Source organism: Macadamia integrifolia, chromosome 5 (assembly GCF_013358625.1).
Source record: "Macadamia integrifolia cultivar HAES 741 chromosome 5, SCU_Mint_v3, whole genome shotgun sequence".
Lineage (NCBI taxonomy): Eukaryota > Viridiplantae > Streptophyta > Magnoliopsida > Proteales > Proteaceae > Macadamia > Macadamia integrifolia.
The window spans coordinates 32,547,315-32,567,088 of record NC_056561.1 but is presented as its reverse complement, the minus strand read 5'-3'; the positions used below and the strand labels follow the sequence as shown (position 1 = coordinate 32,567,088).

At 37.2% G+C, this 19,774-nt stretch overlaps 3 protein-coding genes across 8 annotated transcripts in view; 2 read left to right on the top strand and 1 right to left on the bottom strand.

The window, feature by feature from the left end:
• Positions 1–696: 696 nt before the first annotated feature.
• Positions 697–2,171, top strand: LOC122079066 (caffeoylshikimate esterase-like). Its single transcript, XM_042645308.1, has one exon. It carries the CDS (start codon positions 718–720, stop codon positions 1,714–1,716), a length of 999 nt encoding a protein of 332 aa, XP_042501242.1. The 5' UTR covers positions 697–717; the 3' UTR covers positions 1,717–2,171.
• A 6,595-nt stretch (positions 2,172–8,766) lies between these two features.
• On the top strand, positions 8,767–17,466 carry LOC122080179 (WPP domain-associated protein). 6 transcript variants are annotated; one of them, XR_006140618.1, is made up of 8 exons: positions 8,767–9,030; positions 9,290–11,671; positions 12,298–12,424; positions 14,475–14,576; positions 15,361–15,439; positions 16,067–16,131; positions 16,331–16,406; positions 17,020–17,466. XR_006140618.1 is itself a non-coding variant. In XM_042647091.1 (6 exons), the coding sequence occupies exons 2-5, from the start codon at positions 9,369–9,371 to the stop codon at positions 15,421–15,423; spliced, it is 2,595 nt and encodes an 864-aa protein (XP_042503025.1). In that variant the 5' UTR covers positions 8,768–9,030; positions 9,290–9,368; the 3' UTR covers positions 15,424–15,439; positions 17,020–17,466. The 6 variants fall into 6 exon arrangements, 1 of the variants encoding a protein (XP_042503025.1); XR_006140619.1 differs by having other exon boundaries at positions 16,324–16,406; XR_006140620.1 differs by lacking the exon at positions 16,331–16,406 and having other exon boundaries at positions 16,067–16,276.
• Positions 17,467–18,679: 1,213 nt separating this feature from the next.
• Positions 18,680–19,774, bottom strand: part of LOC122077778 (N-acetyl-D-glucosamine kinase) — a 9,869-nt gene continuing 8,774 nt past the window's right edge. The window contains exon 7 of the mRNA XM_042643648.1: positions 18,680–19,062. Within this exon, the coding sequence (XP_042499582.1) occupies positions 18,985–19,062 (78 nt within the window). The 3' untranslated portion in view covers positions 18,680–18,984. The remainder of the gene's footprint in view (positions 19,063–19,774) is intronic.

The window sequence follows — 19,774 nt, the reverse complement described above, 5'->3', positions numbered from 1 at the left end:
TGACTACCAAACGCAACCTTAGTTCCCAAATACTTGTTTTAATTATTATTTTTCAAAATGTCCCTTTAAAATTCCATTTCTTTTATTGTCACAAGGGTTGTAGCTACTTAGCTGCAACCTGGGCAGTAGCTAAATTTCGTTGAGTTTATGATGAATTTAGAGGCATCAATTTGGAGGTTGAACCAAAACACAATCAAACCGATCAAAAGTAACACAAATAGGATTGATTGAATTTCTTATTGATCCAAATTAAATATTGATTGATTTCTGTCTATGCTGATTGGACCTATAAGACCAACCAAAATAGATAAAGATGAAAATACCCTATAAAAATTCGATATGAAAACAATGGTTTTTGTTATTTATTTATTAAAGAGGGTTTCTTGCTATGCCCGAGTGCTAATTGGAGTGCATGGGAGCCCTAGGTTATAAATCAGGAGAGGGGCTGGAGACCCCTCTCTGTGTCTTTGCATGCAAAAGGATCTGCACACTAGCAGCAATGTAAAATAGGTTTTAAAAGGTTGAAAATCATTTAATGCAATTCATTTTATAAATGAAATGGTAGTATTACTTTTACATTAATTGATTTTGAAAAATAAGGCAAGGGGCAAAAAATAAAAAAGGGTGGTTGAGAAGATGGTAATTTTAGTGCAAGAGCAACTATATATTAAGATCCTTTTCAGCTTCTCTACATAACTGAGGTACTTTCAAAATCAAATGGCTCATCCAATCCATCAAGCTAGTGAAAATAGCCCTTTTGGAGATCTCACAAAGGAAGAATTCTACAAAACCCACCATGTCATTCACCAAGAAGAATTCATTCTCAACAAAGGAAATATGAAGATCTTCACACAATCTTGGTACCCAGATGCAACAAATATGGCTCAGCTTAAAGGCCTAGTTGCCATGGTCCATGGTTACATCTCTGAAAGCAGTTGGATCTTCCAATTAACTGCCACAGCCATTGCTAAACTGGGTTTCTTTGTATGTGCACTTGACTTGCAAGGCCATGGCTACTCTGATGGCTCATATGGTCACATCCCCGACATCCACCCGGTCGTCGACGATTGTATCCAATTCTTTAACACTTGCCGTGCTGATCATCCAAAGCTCCCAGCATTCCTATATGGTGAGTCACTAGGAGGTGCCATTGCCATACTCATTTCCCTAAAACAAAAGGGGTTATGGAATGGTTTACTATTGAATGGAGCAATGTGTGGTGTGTCTCCAAGATACAAACCAGCTTGGCCACTCGAAAAACTTCTTCCGATGGCAGCTTACTTCGCGCCGAAATGGAGAATTGCAATCACAAAACCATTGGCAAGTAAGTCATATAAGGAGGAGTGGAAGAGAAGATTGGTTGTAAAGAGCCCGAATTGCCGGAGTTCCGGTAAGCCTTCAGCTGCTACTGCACTTGAATTCCTTAGGGTGTGTGAGAAAATAAAGAAAAGGTTCCATAAACTTGAACTTCCATTACTAGTGGTGCATGGGGAAGATGATCTAGTTTGTGATTCGGACTCTGCAAGACTTGTTTATGAGTTGGCTGGAAGTAAAGATAAAACCCTAAAGATCTTTCCAGGGATGTGGCATCAATTGATTGGTGAAACAAAAGAAAATGTGGAGCTTGTCTTTCAGACCATTTTCTCATGGCTTAGAGATCAAGCTGATATAGCAGTACTGCCTCCCATGAACAACCTGTTGTCTCCAAATGTATGAAGGTGTTAATTGTGAGGAACCCACTTCACAAGTTCCAGACAATTGAGTCTCAAGACTATCAATAACTAGTTCTTTCTTTGCTTTTTGGTGTCCAATGAGTACCATCACTAGAGTGTGGATCAAGTTCTTGTACGAAAATCATTCTCGTACGGGTTGATTCACACCGATGAAATTCACCACAAACTTAATTGTTAGGTAAATTTTATCTGTGCAAATCAAACCCGTATAAGAATAATTCTCATTCGAGTACTTGATCCACTCTCCCATCACTAGAACATCAATCTTCTAGTGTGGGCATGGCAAAAGGTGGTCAGGTGGTGCTTTAATTCTTTAACTTGATCAACTATGTTAATTGTATAAGAGCTATTTTCTTTGTAAGTGTTGCATGAATTAATTGAGAAATATGTATTTATGATGCTTACCAAATAAATTGTTGGTTTCACCTACGTTTCAAATGCTGGCCACTAAGTCAAGACCCTCATAAATATGCACAATAATATAGGGAGAGCATTGATTTGGGCACACCCAAATTTTGATGAGGGCCGGGCCCCACCAACTCTCTCCTAATCCTCTCTCTTTACTTACTGTACCAACTTTGCATCTATTTCCTCAGGACAAGAATTTCACGGCCGAGGTTGTGTTTGATATGTATTTTTAGAATAGATTTTGCATCTTGAATGTATTTTAAAATGAGAAAATAAAGGAGGACTGAGTTCCAAAATGCATTCTAGACCCAGAATCTCTATTCCGAGAATACATGTGAAAGACATTCAATTTACCATAAGGGACCCCAAGGCCTGAGATCTATAGTGATCTATCTTGGCTAAAGTGATCTATTTTGAGTCTTTTCTAGTTTCTGTTTAGCTATATATATATATATATATATATAAAAGCTTAACCATCCAAATTTTTGAGTAGTTGGTTCTAATTTGGTTCAAAGTTGAACCCAAATTCAGACCAGTTGCACCTACTTTCTCATTACCTACAATTTAAACAATTTGGGCCATTGGGAGAACACATTGACATTGTTTGGTCTATGTGGTAAAATCCCAAGTAAAACTCAGGAAGAGAGCAGCAGCAGTAGAAGAAGCCTTTTTTTTTTAATCTGATTTGAAAGTAGTGTTGTGCACTGAGTAGGGATCATATAAAATTTCTAAATGTTCTAACATGAGTTATTGAAAATTTGGAATAAAGTTACTATAATATTAAGGGCGAGAGGATGCTACCTGATAATGTACGTGCACATTAACACCCGTGGCCAATGGGAGGACCTGCACGAGCATCTTCAACACAGTCTTTTCACTCCTTTTGTTTCTTAATGCAGGTACATTCTATCGGGTAGCATTCTTTCTTCCTAATATTAATTAGTTATGACCGATTGAAACTCCTTTTTATTTTGTGGTAGAAATAACCGGTTGAAACACGACCCATTGATAAATAAGTTTGGTTAGGACTTAGGATTGGGACTCTAACATGATTAAGAAATAGGTTGGATTAGAGTTTTGGCAACTTTGTCAAGTTTCAAAATTGACATGTCACGAAAGACAACCCATTCCTGAGTCTAGATTTCTTCCCATTTGGTGACCTCCCCACAAGATCTACCACCTATGGGTATCAGATCACGAGTCATTAGTGCATTAATTGCTCTGACTCGTGGTCTGAATATCCCTTGGGCGGTGGGATAAGATCTCTATCCATAAAGTCTAGGGACCAAAGAGTGATCCCAAGTAGGGTAACCTCATAATGCATGCAAGGGTCCTTTCAAACGTGGAATACTCTGATCCCTGACCTCTATGGAGAGGAGCTGGATCCTGGGCGGTGGGAATTCTTGCCATTGCCACCCAAGATCCATATCTCAGCACGATGGGCTGGCTTTGGCTGCAGTATTACTAGATCCAAATTTTGTATTTGGATCAAGAATTAGCTTGAACCATCTATTATTGTAGATAGTGGTCTGGGCCAATTATAGCATGAAATGTGATGCTGATGTGGAAACCATATTTCCATTATTTCTCTCTTTCTCTCTCTCTCTCTCTCTCTAACATTTTCAGATGCTCTTTTTTTCTTTTTCTTTTTTTTTCTTTAACCTGGGGCTGTGCGTCTATCTATACAATTCCCAATTTGCCCTAACTATTTGGAAATCCACGGATACCCCACCCTTGCAAACGAACAATATCTTAAAGTTATTAGTTCTCATAGTATAACTTTCCCTTTCCAGTACCGGTGAAACTGGAACAGGCCTGGGTTTGAAAATTAATGAAGTTTGAAACAAGTTGAGCCCAAGCCCAGTCAAGCTCAGTCCAATTATTTTGACAGCTGAGCCTAAATTCATCCCATTTTGCAGCCCTAATTTCTAGTAACAAATTTAAACATTGGGTAATCTGCCTGTGACGACTAATGTTGACATTAAGCTATGTCACCACGATTGCGTCATTTGCAAAGCATATATAGAATCTATAATGTTAATGTGGTTTGTGTTTCACTAATTCTTCAAACAAGATTAGTATTAGGAGGCAGTCTCCAATCCCAACATGAGTGCAAGAGCTGAGCTTCTTTAGGTCATCCAAAGGCAGCCCAATCCCAAAGATTTTGCCTTGAGGATAACTTTGCATTTGTGAAGTCTCTGTTCTCGATACCTAGCTGATATCGTGTCGATTGAATGGTATGGACCAAAAGTAAAAGGAAAAGGTATTTCTCTTTGTTTCAATACTATATTGAACTTGGGGATGCCTGATAACCGTTTCGATATCGTGCACTAAAACCATGGATGGAAATCAATGATGGATTGTTACTAAGAGTCGCTGGCTGATGTGTACCATACCCTAGTGACCTAGAGTGCCTAGACAAGGGTATGGCCACCTCCGCGTTTCTGTTGAACACGTGTAATATACAAATGATTGAGCGACGCAAAAGTGATATACCACGAAATAAATCCTAGTGTCTTTAACACCAAAAAAATAATAATAATAATAAATAAAATTTTAATATTATTTATTTAATTCATGGTTTTACATACTATGTATTTTATAATGACATACAGTACAATTAGATAATGATAGAAATATGAGTATGTGCTAAATTTAGTGGCCAACCAACAATACCATGTAAAAAAAAATGCTTGATAATTAGAACACCCCCCTTCTTTTCTTTTTTTTTTGGGGGGGGGGTGGTTTTGTTTGGGTGGCTAGAAACCATTTTGGTTGTTACACAAATGGATCTCTGCTTTCGTGAATTTAATAGCAAAAAATATAAGAATAGAAAACCAATAATGATACGTGAGAAAGGATTCCTGAAAAATTGTGACTCCTGTACGTGCTAGGTCAATAGAAACACGCACAGAAGTATCAATAAAGATGAGGCGATCAAATTGCCTCCTTCCCTCTGTGTCTAAGCGTAAATACCACGCTGTTTTCAAATTATTTTTTTTCTCATAATATATTATAAAATCAAGGTTAAATCAAAATGATTGATGGCCATATTAATTTCCATATGGATTGTGGCATAGAATCAAGGGTTCATAAGTAGTTTCTTGGCTATTCATATAACAAATATTTACTCTTTGTTTTGAGGAAAGAGTCAAAAAGGAATGTGAAGGAATGTGGAGTTAGATGGTGTCACATGCCTTCACCATGCAACTACCAATTCCAAGTCCACATATAAAAAAGAATCAAAGACCAAGACAGATAAATCCGAAGAAACAATTCAATTGTAGGCACCGTCAAGGCTGAAAGTAACTTGCTATCCCCGTTGTCTTAAAATTTTCTATTCCAAACTGAATCTTCAACCATATTTTTCAATCATTTTATTATATTCACAGGTGGTAAGGCTACATACATTTGTTTTTCCGAGATCATATGGTAACAGTAATCTCGTGTATTAAGTATTCACAGATGGTGTTGAGAAATTTTATATTTTTTTTAGTGGCAAGGGTGTTATTGATAAAGATAAGAAAGAAGGATTCAAATTCTCTCCAATGAGCAATGAGTGGTAGTGAGGATCTAACGGTTGAGAGGGTTCTGACATGCACCCCAGCCATTGGATCCTTAATGTTACTCATTGTCTCAATGCAGAGGATTTCTATGTAGAAAGGATGGCTTTGTGACAGCAAATGCAAGCTTAGTAGGTGTTTCGATCTTCCAAAGAATCAAGAGCACTCTTTGATGGCTCATTATTAGCTTCAAATAGTACAACAAACATCGAAAAGAGATGTACCACAAAATCAATCCTAATCCTACCAAAAAAAAGAAAAAAATCAATTCTCTACCGTGCGATTTATCAGAACTACAATACCAATCATCTTATTTAGTTTTTTTTTTTTTTTTTTTTGGTAACTATTACTCATCTTATTCATTGTTTCATTGACTTGTGCATTCTAAATATTTTTAGGAAACAATGTACAATTTGTTGATTAGATGATGATAAGAACAATATGTATACACATTAAATTTAAATTGCCACAAAATAAAAAAATACTTGATAGCTAGAAACCCTCTTGATTGTTGCATAAATGGATCTTGACTTTCTTAAATCAACAGCCAAAAATACAAGAAGAAAAACTTAATAATCACAGATTGTCTAATCGAGCAAAGTCAAAATAATGAGTAGTCAGATTAATCCTCCATACAGGTTGTGGCATAAACAATCAGAAGTAGCTTCTTGATTATTCATGAAAGAAATATGAGAGAAATACATCTTTTTCCCTTTGAAAATAGAGACCGTATGTGAGCATGAAAAATACTAGATGGACAAAGTTCTTCCTCTCACTTATTTCTTTTTTTTTTTTTTTTTTTCAAAACAGACTCCATTTAATTAAAAAAATATTAAATTGTTGTTGTTGTTATTGTTGTTATAGAATGGTTAAAGAGCAATGTGAAAAGGATTCAAATCCTCTATGGTAAGCAATAAGTGATAGTGAGGATCCAATAGTTGAGAGGCCCTTGACTTGCATCTTAGGCATTGGATCTTCACTATCACTCACAACCTCTCGCAGAGGATTTTTATGCATATAAAGGAGTATTGAGTTAGATGGTGTCCATGCGTCATTCAACCAATCCATTTCAAGCCCACATAAAAAAATAAAGACATATAAATCTTAAAAAAAAAAATCAATTGCATGCACGGACCAATCTTTTGCCTCATCGTGGAAAGAAAACATAGGATTCCCTAAACCCTAAGTTTCCATCGCGTGCAGATACAGTCAAAAGGGAAAATTTCACTATAAAAAGGGTGTAGTTAGTGGAAGTTCCATTTGGAAACATAGGATTCCCTAAACCCTAAGTTTCCATCGCATGCAGATATAGTGAAAGGGGAAAATTTCACTTTAAAAAGGGATTAGTTAATGGAAGTTTCATTTTTAAATGTCAAAGTCAAGAGTCATACTATCAGTACAGGTCAGCACATGCACAATCACGTGTAAGCAACAACATCTGAATCTTTTGCTCCCGGACCGGGTCGACCCATCATTTAGATTTTAAACCTCTCTTGCCCAAGGTGGGTTAAGCTGTTTGATTTGTTCAATCAAGCAATAGCCAAGTTACCAAAAAATATAAAACCCCTTTTAATTCTTTAAATATGAAATATTTACCAAAAGACCTTTGATTCACCATGGGATGTCACTTTGGTTTATATGGATGGTCCACCTATTTGTATCACATAACATATTTAATATAGGCAGAAATTTTATAGAGAGGTAGATCCAAAGATCCCCGGTTTATATATCAAGTTTCGGGTCAATTGAGTTGTTCAGTTAGTAATTTAAGGCCTTGATAATTTAGTTTCATACCAAATGCATCCATGATCTTAATTCTTAAACATCTAAATCTATTATTCATTTTACGTATATTTGTTATCTCATATTTTCAATCTTAATATTTTGTGGGTCTTAAACAACTCACTTCTTGTAGATTTCAATTCTAAATCATAATTAAGGAGAATGAATTGTACAATTATACTTTGAAAGCATTTGGAATTATACAGTGGATTTTTTTAAATTAAGATTACATCTTGTGCATGAGGCTCCAACCATTGCCGGAGGGGGAGAGTCATAATGTATGCAGCCTTGCTCTCACTTCGTTAGGAGATTATTTCTAAATTGATCGAAATTATTATCTAAATTTAACTAAATTAAAACTATAAGAAACCCACTTGCATTATTGTATGCTTCTTAATGGATAGAGCTTTTTAAGATCCAAACTTTTTCTCATTAATCAATCATTGACACATTGAGGGGATTAAACAAAAGCAATGGAATGGGTGTCAAAGTAAAGTGATGATAGTGATTACCACCATAGCTCAATAATTAATCAAGTTGGTGATCTCTTTTTTTTTCTTTTTTCTAAATGATTTTATTAAAAAGAAATATTCTTCTGGGCCCACTAATAATTCAGCAGATGCAAAAATTAATCTCATGCACAAAAACTTGACACGTGTAGGTACCATAAATTAAATTAAAATAAAATGGTCAGGATCATAGTTAGAATGCATTTTAAACACCATTCATTTTGTCTTTTAATTTTTTTTTTCTTTGTTTAATTGCTATGGAAATTTCAAACCAATTTCAATTTTTGTTTCGTTATTACTTAATTGTGAAATATATATGATACTATGCTTCTCTTGCGTTGGGACCCACCTCCACCCACAACCACAATTAACGGTTTCTTTCAACCTGTTTGCTCCAACTGACGGGCCCACTATTTCTCTCCCTCATGATTCTCAAACAATGTTGTACACAATTGACCAACAAAAGGTCTTCCCATCATGAGAAAACACTCCTTATTCAGTGCTTTTTATGGACCAGTTCATGCTCATACCTAACAAGTGATTAGAGATAGACTGGCATTGGACCCACATGATATGCTCCTCATCAGATAATCCCAACCGTCTGATCAATTTCATGCTTTGAAGTTTGAAATGTCAACCGAAACAGGTGGCTGATCATGGGTTAAGGCCAGACAACTCTTTTGTATTACTATCACACAGTAGTTTAACCCAAAGAAATCATAATGGCAGTGCATGTAAATTAAGCATTAAAGGGGGCAAAAGTCAAGTCTCCCAGGCGCTCCCGCTCAACACTCCTTTCTTTTGCCGCTCCAAGAAGGCAATAACTTCACTTTTCTCTCTCTTCCCAAAAACCCTAAAAACTCAGAAGAGAGAAAGGTAAGCCAGAGATTTTGCAGGTGAACCTGGAAGAGATCTTTTGACGGGAGAGTTTAAAAAATTTAGCGGGATTACCAAAGCTTTTATCTGCTGATTTCAACGGCTACTTGTTCCAGAACAGAACACTGCTTCAGGCGAGTTACTGTTGCATTTGAATCAGTGAGTTCGTTTTACTTTTGTTCTATTGATGTGTTTAAAATTTTCGTTTCGTTTTCAATTGAAGTGTTCACTGAAGCTACAGATTCTATGGTTTTATTTAGTAAATTTGGAGTTCTAAGACCCATTTATCTATTTCTGAACTGTTTTTTGTGTGTCTGCATCGGTTACTAAATTTGGCCGAGGAGAAAAAGTTATTATTCTGTGAATTGGTTTCTTTTCGTGTATTTTCATGATTTGTGTCTGGGTTTGCGATGTGCAGGATTGTTGTTGACTATTAGGTGAGCTTATACTTCCAAGTGTGAGTTGGGATTGATTGGGGTTAGTCAATTGAAATAAGTATGGGGAGTTCAGAGGTTTTGAATGGGTCAGGGGTTCAGAGTGCTGGAATTACTTCACCTGGTGATGGGTTTATGCATTCAAATATTAGCTTTAAGGAGGTTCGGAGTGCTGGATTTACTTCACCTAGTGATGGGTTAATGCAGCCAAGTATTAGCTTTGGGGATGAGAATCTTGGAACTCATATCTTGGATGATTTAGATTCATATTTGGAAGACATTAATGACCGCCTCACGATTTCAAGGAAGGTGAGTGATTCTGTCATCAAGGAAGTGGTGAATGCTGTCATTAAAGAGGCTGCTGAAAAATTAGCTTTGAAAGAATTGGAGGTGCAGACATTGAATAAAAGGTTGCAAATTTATGAGGCTGATGCAGATAAAGTCAAGGAATTAAGGTTCTTAACTGTTGGAATGGATAATGACGGTTCACAGTTTAGGCTGCAGTCAAGCTTTCTTGGCACTCATTCAGAGCAGGGTAGAATTGATGTTTGTTTTGGAAATTTAAGTGGGGATGCAGAAGAGCAGTTTCAGAGGCTCCAAAAAGACATAAACAACCTTAAGGAGTTTAAAATGGCTGATAGAACGATATTTGGTGTTGATTCACACACAGTAGGTGATCATTTTCAAGGAAAGGTTGATGACAAATGGGAGGAAGTGGATAAAACCCTAAATATGTTGAGAGTTACTGTAAATGCTGTCTTTCACCAGGTTAACGATATGGTTTACTTGTCTAAGACATCAATTAGTGAGTGGCAGCAAGAGCGGGAGTTTCAGGAAGAAATTGAGGCCATGGTGATTCAGAATTCTATCAAGAGCTTACAACAAGAATTGAAAATTGAAGTTTGTAGTGGTGAAAAAATTAACCAATTGGTCAATGAGATTTCAAGTCTGCGCCAAGAGCTGGATTTCATTTCAAAGTCTTTATCCAGTTCTGAGTTAGGCCATCTACCATGTCATGGATCTCATGAAAGTGGTGAAGAATGTAATGCTGTATTGAAAGATAATATCAATCAAAAGGCTAGCAGTCACATATCACTTCCCTCTTCCCTTGAGGAAAATGGAAAACTGGAACCTAAGATCTCTTCACTAGATAGAATGGACTCTGCTGAGCTGAAGCACAAGTCAAGTGATGAATTAATCATCTTTTTCAAAGCAGAAATGGCCAAAATGAATAGAAACCATGAGTCTATTTTGCAAGAGAAGATTGAGGAATATTTCGCCCTTAAGAGGGAATCTCTAAAAGAAAGAGGTCCGCAATCTTTGAGGAGGGATAAGGATTTTGACTCATTGAAGAAGAAGATCCCTGAGGTCATGTCAAAGTTGGATGGTATCCTGAAGGAGAAAAAGGAATTGCCTGTGAGTTATGAAGATTGCATGAATATCCGCATCTTAAAGGATAGACTTGATGCTTTGCATTCTGAGAACCGTCTGCTAAAAAATTTCCTTGCAAATGAGAGAGAAGAAGTCAAACACCTATCATCACAGTTATCCAATGCGACAGATAAAACGTCCCACCATTCTATGACGGAGGTAGGCTTGTTGGAAGAAATAAGGAAGCTTAACTGTGTTATGGAAGATTTAAAATGGGATGTTTCAGTTAGGGAAGAGATAAACATCTGTCTCCTTAGGGATGTAGTTAGAAACTTCAAGTGTGATATCGAAGATTCAGAAACGAAGTTTAAACTCATGCAAGATATTTGTAGGATTATTCTCAGGGGAGCTGTTAAGGAAGCTGAGGCAATAATGGAATGTGGTGTCACAGATTCAGATATGGAATATATTATCATGCAAGAAGTTTGTGGAATAATTCACAGAGAAGCTTTTAAGAATGCCCAGGCTGCAATCAATCTCATTGTGGCTGAATATGAAAAGGAAAATGAACAGATTGAAGAAACACTTTTAGAAACTAAGAAATCCCTAAGGTTAGAGACTGAGGAGAAGGAGCAATTGAAGCGAGAGCAGTTCTCATTATTAATATTAATGGCAGAGAAGGAAAAGGAGTCAGATTCAATAAAGAGTATACTTGACTTGACTTTAAAACTTATAGGTCAATATGAGGGAGACATTAGCAAACTAGATCAGAAACTTAAGCTAGAAATGGAGAAGTTAAGTGTAGCTGATGGAGAAAGAAGAGATCTTCAGGCTGTTATTCAAGAGAAGCAAGCCACCATATCATTACTCAAATCAAAAGAAAGGGAACATGGGAAGGAAATGGAATGCATTATGATTTCTATTGAAGCATTATCAAAAGCGGTTGCGGATTTTAAGTGCCGACTAACAAAGAATGTTGAGCAGAATTCTTTGAGGTACTTACTCATTAACTAAATACCAGAAAACTGCACAGACTACCTCTGTCATCATTGGCAAACAAATTTTAATTCTTTGTCTGAGATAAATTACAAGGATACTTGGTTGATGGTTCAAATTCCTCACCTCCATCACCTCAACTTGCTCACTAGCTGGGTCTCATCTGTTGGTCTTAAATGTCTAGCTGTGGATCGACATTGCACCGGTAGGTCAGATGGAGGTAAGGCTTTTGAACCCCCTAACGTAGTACGTTATTGTGAGGAACGCTGATGCACCCTTGTCATGTCAATTTCCAACTCTTCTAATCTGCAAGCCTGAACTTAATCAACTCCTAATATGATTCACTGGTGCATTTCCTATTTTGAATGGACAATCCCCATTCATCCTTTTCATTTGAAACTTGCAGACAAGCACATAGTCTTAAAGTAACTTTTTGGGTCTGTGCCAAATGTGTCCACCTAACATAAACTTGTAAATATGTTTTCTCTCAAGAAAGTGAATACTTGAGTCATGTCCCAATTGCCAGGTTTGTTTTCCTTCTAATTTTAGGTTATATATATATATATATATATTTGGGTGTTTATTGAAATGGAGATCATAAATATCATGTTGGTTTGGTTTTCAGGTTGGAAAAATTGACTTCACAATGCCATCCATTAGTCCAAAGGGCTACAGAAATTAAAAGAACGGGGCTGGCTTACAAACAGAGACTTGAAAGAAGATGTTCTGACCTCCAAAAGGCTGAGTCAGAGGTATTCAGAGTTTCATACACTCATCTTCCCTCCTGCTGAGCATTAGTTAATATGATAATTGACTGACATTAATGTAGAATTTATTGTGATCACAAGAATATGTTAATTACTTTGAAACTGTTGGTACTTTGAATTTAGTCTCATCGATAATGTGAATCAGTTGGGATTATTAAACTGATTTTTCTCATGAAAGAAGGCATAGAACAAATTCTGTGCCTTTCATTTAACCGATCTCATTCACTCAAAGAAGGCATATTCATCTCCCCCAACCCTGAGTCCAAGATAGTAAAACATTATGAGGAAGAGGGGGGGAAAGCTAAAAACAGCATAATGACAAACTCATATGAAAACCACTTACAAAGCAATCCCATGTTAACAATGTTAGATCCACTCAAAAGCCTAGACTAGTAGGAGGAGAGACAATAGGTATATGAAGAAACCAAAGTGCCACTCTTGATGTGGGATATCAACACCCTTGCATGAGGCAGGTCAAAACAACACGTACATATGGAAAGATGGTATTTTTGTAGATTTATGCCGTCATATTTTCCATAAATACAATCTCTATAGGGTGGATTGATCAATATGGATCACCCTCCAAACCTAATTTCCTGTGTTTGGTTTCTGGGTCTGAGTTTTGATCTCAGATTAACAAAATTTGTTATATCATTATTTTGTTCTTTAAGAGTGAACAATCACTAATGGTAGGTTCAACACCGTACAACTTAAAACTATTGCTTTTATGCTTATATCAAATTGTTTGTTCCAGTTACACACTTACACCATTACATGTGTTTGGGATGTTTATCATTGAGGAAAACACCACTTCACATGTTGTGGTTGAGTTGAGGCTTGACTGCCCCTTGAATTGCTTTCTACTTCACCCTGGATTCTGCCTAACAGCGAAGGTCACACTATTTTGTGTGTGTGTTGTGTTCCTGCGGCTTTTTGCCAATGCCTTTTTTTTTTTAAATCGGATTTTATCCTTAGTGAAAATATTTGAATTTATTAGAAAAGGATAAAGAACAAAAAAAGTCCTCCTTTCAATAAAATATAGTAAACATTAATTAAAAAAAAAGAAAAAAGAAGACCACCAGCCACCTGTTAAGACCTCAGCCAGGTGTTTGCTCCTACTTTGGATGTGCCAATGGTCTTGTTGGACAATTTACAACTTGTTGGGAATTCCCAACTTTCAGATGTACCAAAAACCAGAGATTAGGGAAATTGTGGGAGATGGTGTTACAGGAGGAGGTTTACCGATAGAAAACTTTGCAAAGCAACTTTTTTTAGATCTGAACTTGTCCCTGTTAGTTGTTGAGGCTCTTCCCTCAAATGAGGTCGGTGACTGATATGGCAGTGAGAAAGCTGATAATGATAGTTCTACTGAGCAGTGTCAAGCTTACTGATAGACTATCTTCAATTCCTGAATGCCTCTTTTCCCATTTTGTTGTTTTCCCACTCGATGTGGTAGACAAGCTGTCGGATGGGACTTGGGAGTGAGTGAGGTATATTTATGGGTGAAGGCAGGTGTTCAAATCTAGATCTGTGTCATCAACACTCACAGAGCTCCAACTTAGCGAAATTTAAAGGTGGTATTTATAAATCTTTGGTGCTGATAGGTTGCTACTTTTGAGCCTGTAAAGCATGCTGAAAGGTGTCAATCCAATACTTGTCAGCTAACAAACAGAGGCCCTTACCAACTTATGCAAGTAGTCATTTACCAGCTATAGACTCAATTGGTCTTTAGCCATGGATTGAAATGTTAGCTGAGAACTGTTCATCAATCTGGCTATTGGAGTCCAAAGTTCTATCCAAAGTTTTTAGTTTTCTGTAATTGCCTTTGACAGGAGGTACAAAATACCCTAATCACTATTTTAGTACTAGAACTTACAGAATTGAAACTGGATTTCTGCTTTCTGCCTTTAAAGAGAATAATTGATGCATCTATTAGAACCATGCATTTGTGTCACAGATTTGTATTATATGTACCCAGAATTTGGCTCTTCTATTTGCAATCTGTGTCTTACACTTTCTTCTCCTTGGACCTCAGGTTGACCTATTAGGGGATGAGGTGGATGCTCTTCTAAACCTTCTCGAAAAGATATACATAGCTCTTGATCATTATTCGCCAATATTGCAACATTATCCCGGGGTAAGATTTCTCTCTTCTTTTTTGCTTCACCATTCCTTTCTTCAGCATATCTTTTGCCTCTTGCTGCTTATTATTATTATTATTTTGGTGGGGCTGTGGGGGTAGCTTTTTTGACTGCTGTCGTTTGATCCATATCTGTCTGACCTCCTTTGCTCTATTCGTGGCAAACATCCAAGCTATTTGAAACCATTAGTTGTCTGTCCCACTAAGGATCTGCCATGGCAAATGACACTGTTTGATGATTGTAGGCTTCTATGCATCTGATCTGTGCATTTAAAAAGGTGACATGATTTGTTACCCAGACTCTTCAAATTATGAGCTGCAACTGTTTTCCACACTCGATATAAGCTAATGGGAATTCGGGAAATAGGATCTTTACTGCACCCAAGTGTATCCTTTCCGCTGTCTGGCTAACATAAGTTCATCTGATAGTCAAAAGATTGTCCAGAGGTTAAATGGCAAGATGTTTAGTTGTGACATGTTTTGGCGTAGGAGATTTTCTCATATGTATGTGTTTTAGTCTAAAAGTATGTCATTTTTGAGTGGAGTCTGAAGAAGCATCTTTTGTAAGCAGTAGGGACACTGTTCACTATGGATTTATCCTTTCCTATGCTGCTTCCAATGAAATTTCCATTAAAATTTTGAGTCATTGTACTATTGTAGAACCTTTATTTGTCCATTACATCTTCTCATGTGTCTTGTGCATGTTTGAACTCCATATACTAATATTTTGCATTGCAATTATAAATCCTAGTTTTTATCTCAAGACTTTTTATTTTTGTAGATTATGGAGATCCTGAAATTGGTTAGAAGAGAATTAAGTGGAGAAACTGTTAAATTATCTTAATCAGATCTTCAATAAGGTAAGAGATCTTAACATATTGTTCCTGATTCAGTCCATCACATGACACTAGACTGATATTGGGTTTGAGCAGACCAATCATTTTTCTTGTGTCTGTGATCCTTAAATTTCAAAGTTCTATGAATGAACCCTAATTTTCTTGAAAGTTGTCTCCGGACTCCTTGTCATACTCATTAGCTTTACTGATGTCATTGTGCAAATTACATTGTCATCATTTTAATGGGTTAAATGTTTCCTTCAAGCTTTGGCTTTACTGCCCTACGTATTTTCCATTTGGGTGCTCAGTTCGCATACATTTGTATGCATTTGTCCATGGCACCATGTGCTAATTTGGTAAGTTTCAGCACAAAGAAGCTTGCTTGGTGGCCGTCTTGAGCTTTGAAAAATGGTGGTAAAGTAAATTTTGGATGGATTAGACTAGAGGCTGAAAATGCAGGGGGAAAATTTAGTGGCGTGATGGGCCTCAAATATTTGTACATGACGTAGCCTAGCCACCTAATGGTTGTTTTGGTCTTATAGGCCCCCTCTGCATGGCCTAACTTGGTGGACCTTCAAGGCAAGCTCACCTTGACAGCACAATGTAAAAGGCATTTACTCTTTCTTATGGCTCTAGTTATTGTTTCTACAGGAGATGTTTGCTAGCGGGGTCATCAAATAATTTATCATGTGGCCAGGGGATGATTTAAATAAATGGTAGGCCATTCAGTTGATCTGGTGCCCAAAACATGGCATGTCACCAGTCCAGCGCTTAGATCAGCCAGTTCAGCACTAAACATGGCATAAGTAGTTGGCTTCTGCCTGTCAATGCCAGCTTGCTTTGAGTCTTTGACAGGTCCATGTAAGAAGCAATTTCTGTTTTTTAGTACTTACAGTTAATATTGTCAGCATACAGGTTTGCTAGTTGAGTCATCAAATGGATGTGGAAGATGCAACTTGGGTGGTTACAGTCGCACAGAAGGGTCCCATGTGTATGTCACAATTCTCCCTACTGATGTAGTAAAATTTAGGATGAGGGTTTTAACTGCACAACAGAAGAAAGCCCAGCCATGGTTGCTGGACATTTACTTAAACAAATTCAAATTTTAACAGATAAACTTTGAGAGAAATGGTCCTATATCAGTACTCAGTAGGGTATAGAGTTGACATAGACTGAGAAACTGGCAGCCCATACCTGATGGAAGCAGGTAAAGTTACACATTGCCAGTGTAGAATTATTTCTCCTTACTCCGTTTACTAGATTCACAAGATGTCATGCTTGCACCCATCTTGAGTGTTAAAAAAGAACCCAGAAAAAAAAAAAGAAATTGTATTTTGAATGACGACATTCATTTTATCAGTAATTTCTCATGAATCATGATAGATGGAATAACCCCTACCCAGGCATGTCAGTGTAATTATTTTGCTGGGATATGTATGACAGTAGCCTCGGCCTGAGGAGTGACATGGTGCAACAATTATGATTCCTCGTCTTCCTCATTTTTTTTTTTTTTGGTGGGGGGGAGGTGTTGGTGTGGGTTGGTGTGCTTCACCAGATAAGTTGAAGTTCATTTGGTCCTAATCTTCGTGCTTTCATTATTGCAGATTAGTGTTGTATATGTCAAAAGTGATGATCTGGGAAATGTTTGCAACAATGAAATGAACAGGATACCATCATTCTCTTTTTGAGGTGACAGTCTTCTGCAGTATGATGCTGATGGGTCTCACCTCTCGCTCCAAGTTTTGGAAGCTTTTCCACTAGTTGTGTAGTTTTGAATGCAGAAAATGAGATGGAAAAAGTAGTGAAGATTTGGCGGTTACTATAACTCAGCTGGCAGTCTTGCCTAAGATACGAACTGGATGGAGTTATTTCAGTCCCAAATAGTAATGTATTTTTTTTGGAATGTTTGTAATATATTCTATTTGTCAAGCGAAGGAAATTGGTTTTGATGGAAGCTTTGGTTTTCTTGGAAGTCCCTTGTATCTTGGCCAAAATGTATATTTGTTAATTGCAGTATTAGTAATGAGGGGAATTAAATTATCATTTTGTGATGCTGTAGCCTTTTGTATTACCTAAATCCACATGGAAATAAGGTTCAACTTGCCTTTCTTTTTTTGGTCTACAATTGATCATTAAAAACTTCATTTTTGTGCCATCACAAAAACCTACTGAAACAAACTCATCAGGCATGCGATGGACTTACTTCCTTGTTGCTCCCTCTATAATTAACATAATCTATCGAGTCCTCGGTTTGGTAATATTCCTTCACCCACCCAGTCTCGTTTCCCCCCAACCCTAATAACTCTCATATGATCAGGATCATGCCCCTTTGATGAGTGCCTCACCCAAATCTTCTTAACCCGAGTGACTGCTTAAATCAACTCTAATAATCTTTAGTTGTCTAATTCACTAGTCACTACCCGAGTTCTAAGTGTTGGTTTTGGATAGAAGCAGACCCATCTGGAGTAGGTCAGATTAATGTTCATTGGTATTCCAAACAAGATTCAGGTATCGCAGTGTGGATGGTTCATCTACAATGTGAGTGGAAGCTGTCAGAAAACCTCCCATTCAGTTACAGGTGAAATCTTTATTGACAGCCAAGTTATGGGTTACAAAGTAGCCCAAACAAGCATAGGATGAAGATCTTTGCCAACGTGAAATGGCTCTGGATCAGAAGCCCTTGTCCTTCAGAAATGGAAACTAATTTATGGAAATCAAACAACCGTCTTGGGGGAAACTGTGGAGAAGACTATAAGCCTAATTAGATTTTAATTACATATTTGTTTTCCTTCTTTTCATCCAATTCTGATGGATCATGAAAGGTTTCTGGACTACTAGCAGAAACTATGCTATTTCGAGCCATTAATTTCCTTTAATTCAGTGAAGAAAGCCATTCCTGTATTGGCACAATGGAAGTCTTGCTGCTCAAAACTGAGGTCATGTCTACATATTCAGTATGTTATCAGGTTGCTACCAGTTCAATTTTGTATTCCCAACATGTATAAAATAATACCCAGAAAAAAAAAATATATATATATATATATATATATATATATCTCTTCGGTCGCTTTTTGGTTTTGGTTCTGTACCGGTTCCCGAAAACCCCAAATTAACGCAAACGTTAGAGGAATCAGTTCAATTCAGTTTTCTGTCAGTTCTAGTCATCCAACCGGTTCGGGTTGAGTTTTGACACCCCCAAGTATTTGGCAGTGGGATTTTAAACTTTTGACGCAATCTGCTGAAGTATGAGACCAAGAACATAAATTAAAGACAACTGCAATCAATATGCAACTAGGACTTTATAATTGCTTTCCAATATCAGTTTACACCTCCAAAAGAATCACTTAATTAATTGACGAGTTAATAAAAACCATGAAGATGAAAGAAAACGAGCACCCCAATGAAGCTATAGAGAGACCAGCAGTCTTTCTGTGCAAGCCCTTTGGGATAATTAAATCTCAGCAATTAATAAATTTCCTCTTCCAATATTCTCTTTGAATCACATTTTTTCCCCTATCTCTTTTCCTCGTGACTGTACAAGTGACCGAACCAGTTGGAATTGGCCAAAGTTAACTCTTGAGGCTACCTTTTGATTCTTTCATGAGGAAATTCAAGGCCAGCATTGCTGCTCCAACTGCAGGCTCGACCTGCAAAATCAAGAACATAAAGCATGAAGCACAAGTCTTATCTTTGCCTTAAAGAACAGAAGCACATAATGGCATCAATGAAACTGCTTTCTATGATTAGACAATCTCATAAAAGTATTCAGTAAAATCAGAGGACCAAACAGCCACATGAATATCACAAAGCATAGAAGACAATAAGACTCTTTATTTCCTTCTCATAGTCCAATGAGAACAAGATAGCCTACTTCAACACTTCCTTCTCATCTCAAACAATCTAAGTAGATCACTTACAAGTTAATTAGTATGTTTTATCTTAGTATCACACGGGCAAGTGATCTGACCCACGTAAGAAGACTGCATACACCATGACTCCCACTTCTGTTCGTTTCAGCCGCTGACATCCACAGTCCCTGCTATGTATTCATTCTACTCCTAATTGCAGCCCACTCTCCAGTCTACACAATATCTCCACCACCTTCTCATCTTCTTCGGAAATCTAAAACCACTAATCTAATTTCCCCACCTCTCAATTTATGCCTTGAACCTCTTCATCTTGTTATATTCTGATAGGTGTAGCAGCTTGGTCAAGGCACTCCATTTACCTGAGTGTCTTGGCATAAGGTTCAAATAAGATCAAGTTTGCCGCCGACGCATTGACCCCATGTTCAGAATCCACCAACACCATGGGAGTTTCAAACACAAATTTCAGCTCAGAAGTTTCTGAACTTGCTTG

Excerpts from the sequence above, each read along its gene's own strand:
- LOC122080179 (XM_042647091.1), top strand. The coding sequence starts at position 9,369 with ATGGGGAGTTCAGAGGTTTTGAATGGGTCAGGGGTTCAGAGTGCTGGA. Across the intron at positions 11,672-12,297 it reads GTTGAGCAGAATTCTTTGAG|GTTGGAAAAATTGACTTCAC; the intron begins GTACTTACTCAT and ends TTTGGTTTTCAG. Across the intron at positions 12,425-14,474 it reads TCCAAAAGGCTGAGTCAGAG|GTTGACCTATTAGGGGATGA; the intron begins GTATTCAGAGTT and ends CTTGGACCTCAG.
- LOC122079066 (XM_042645308.1), top strand. The coding sequence starts at position 718 with ATGGCTCATCCAATCCATCAAGCTAGTGAAAATAGCCCTTTTGGAGAT.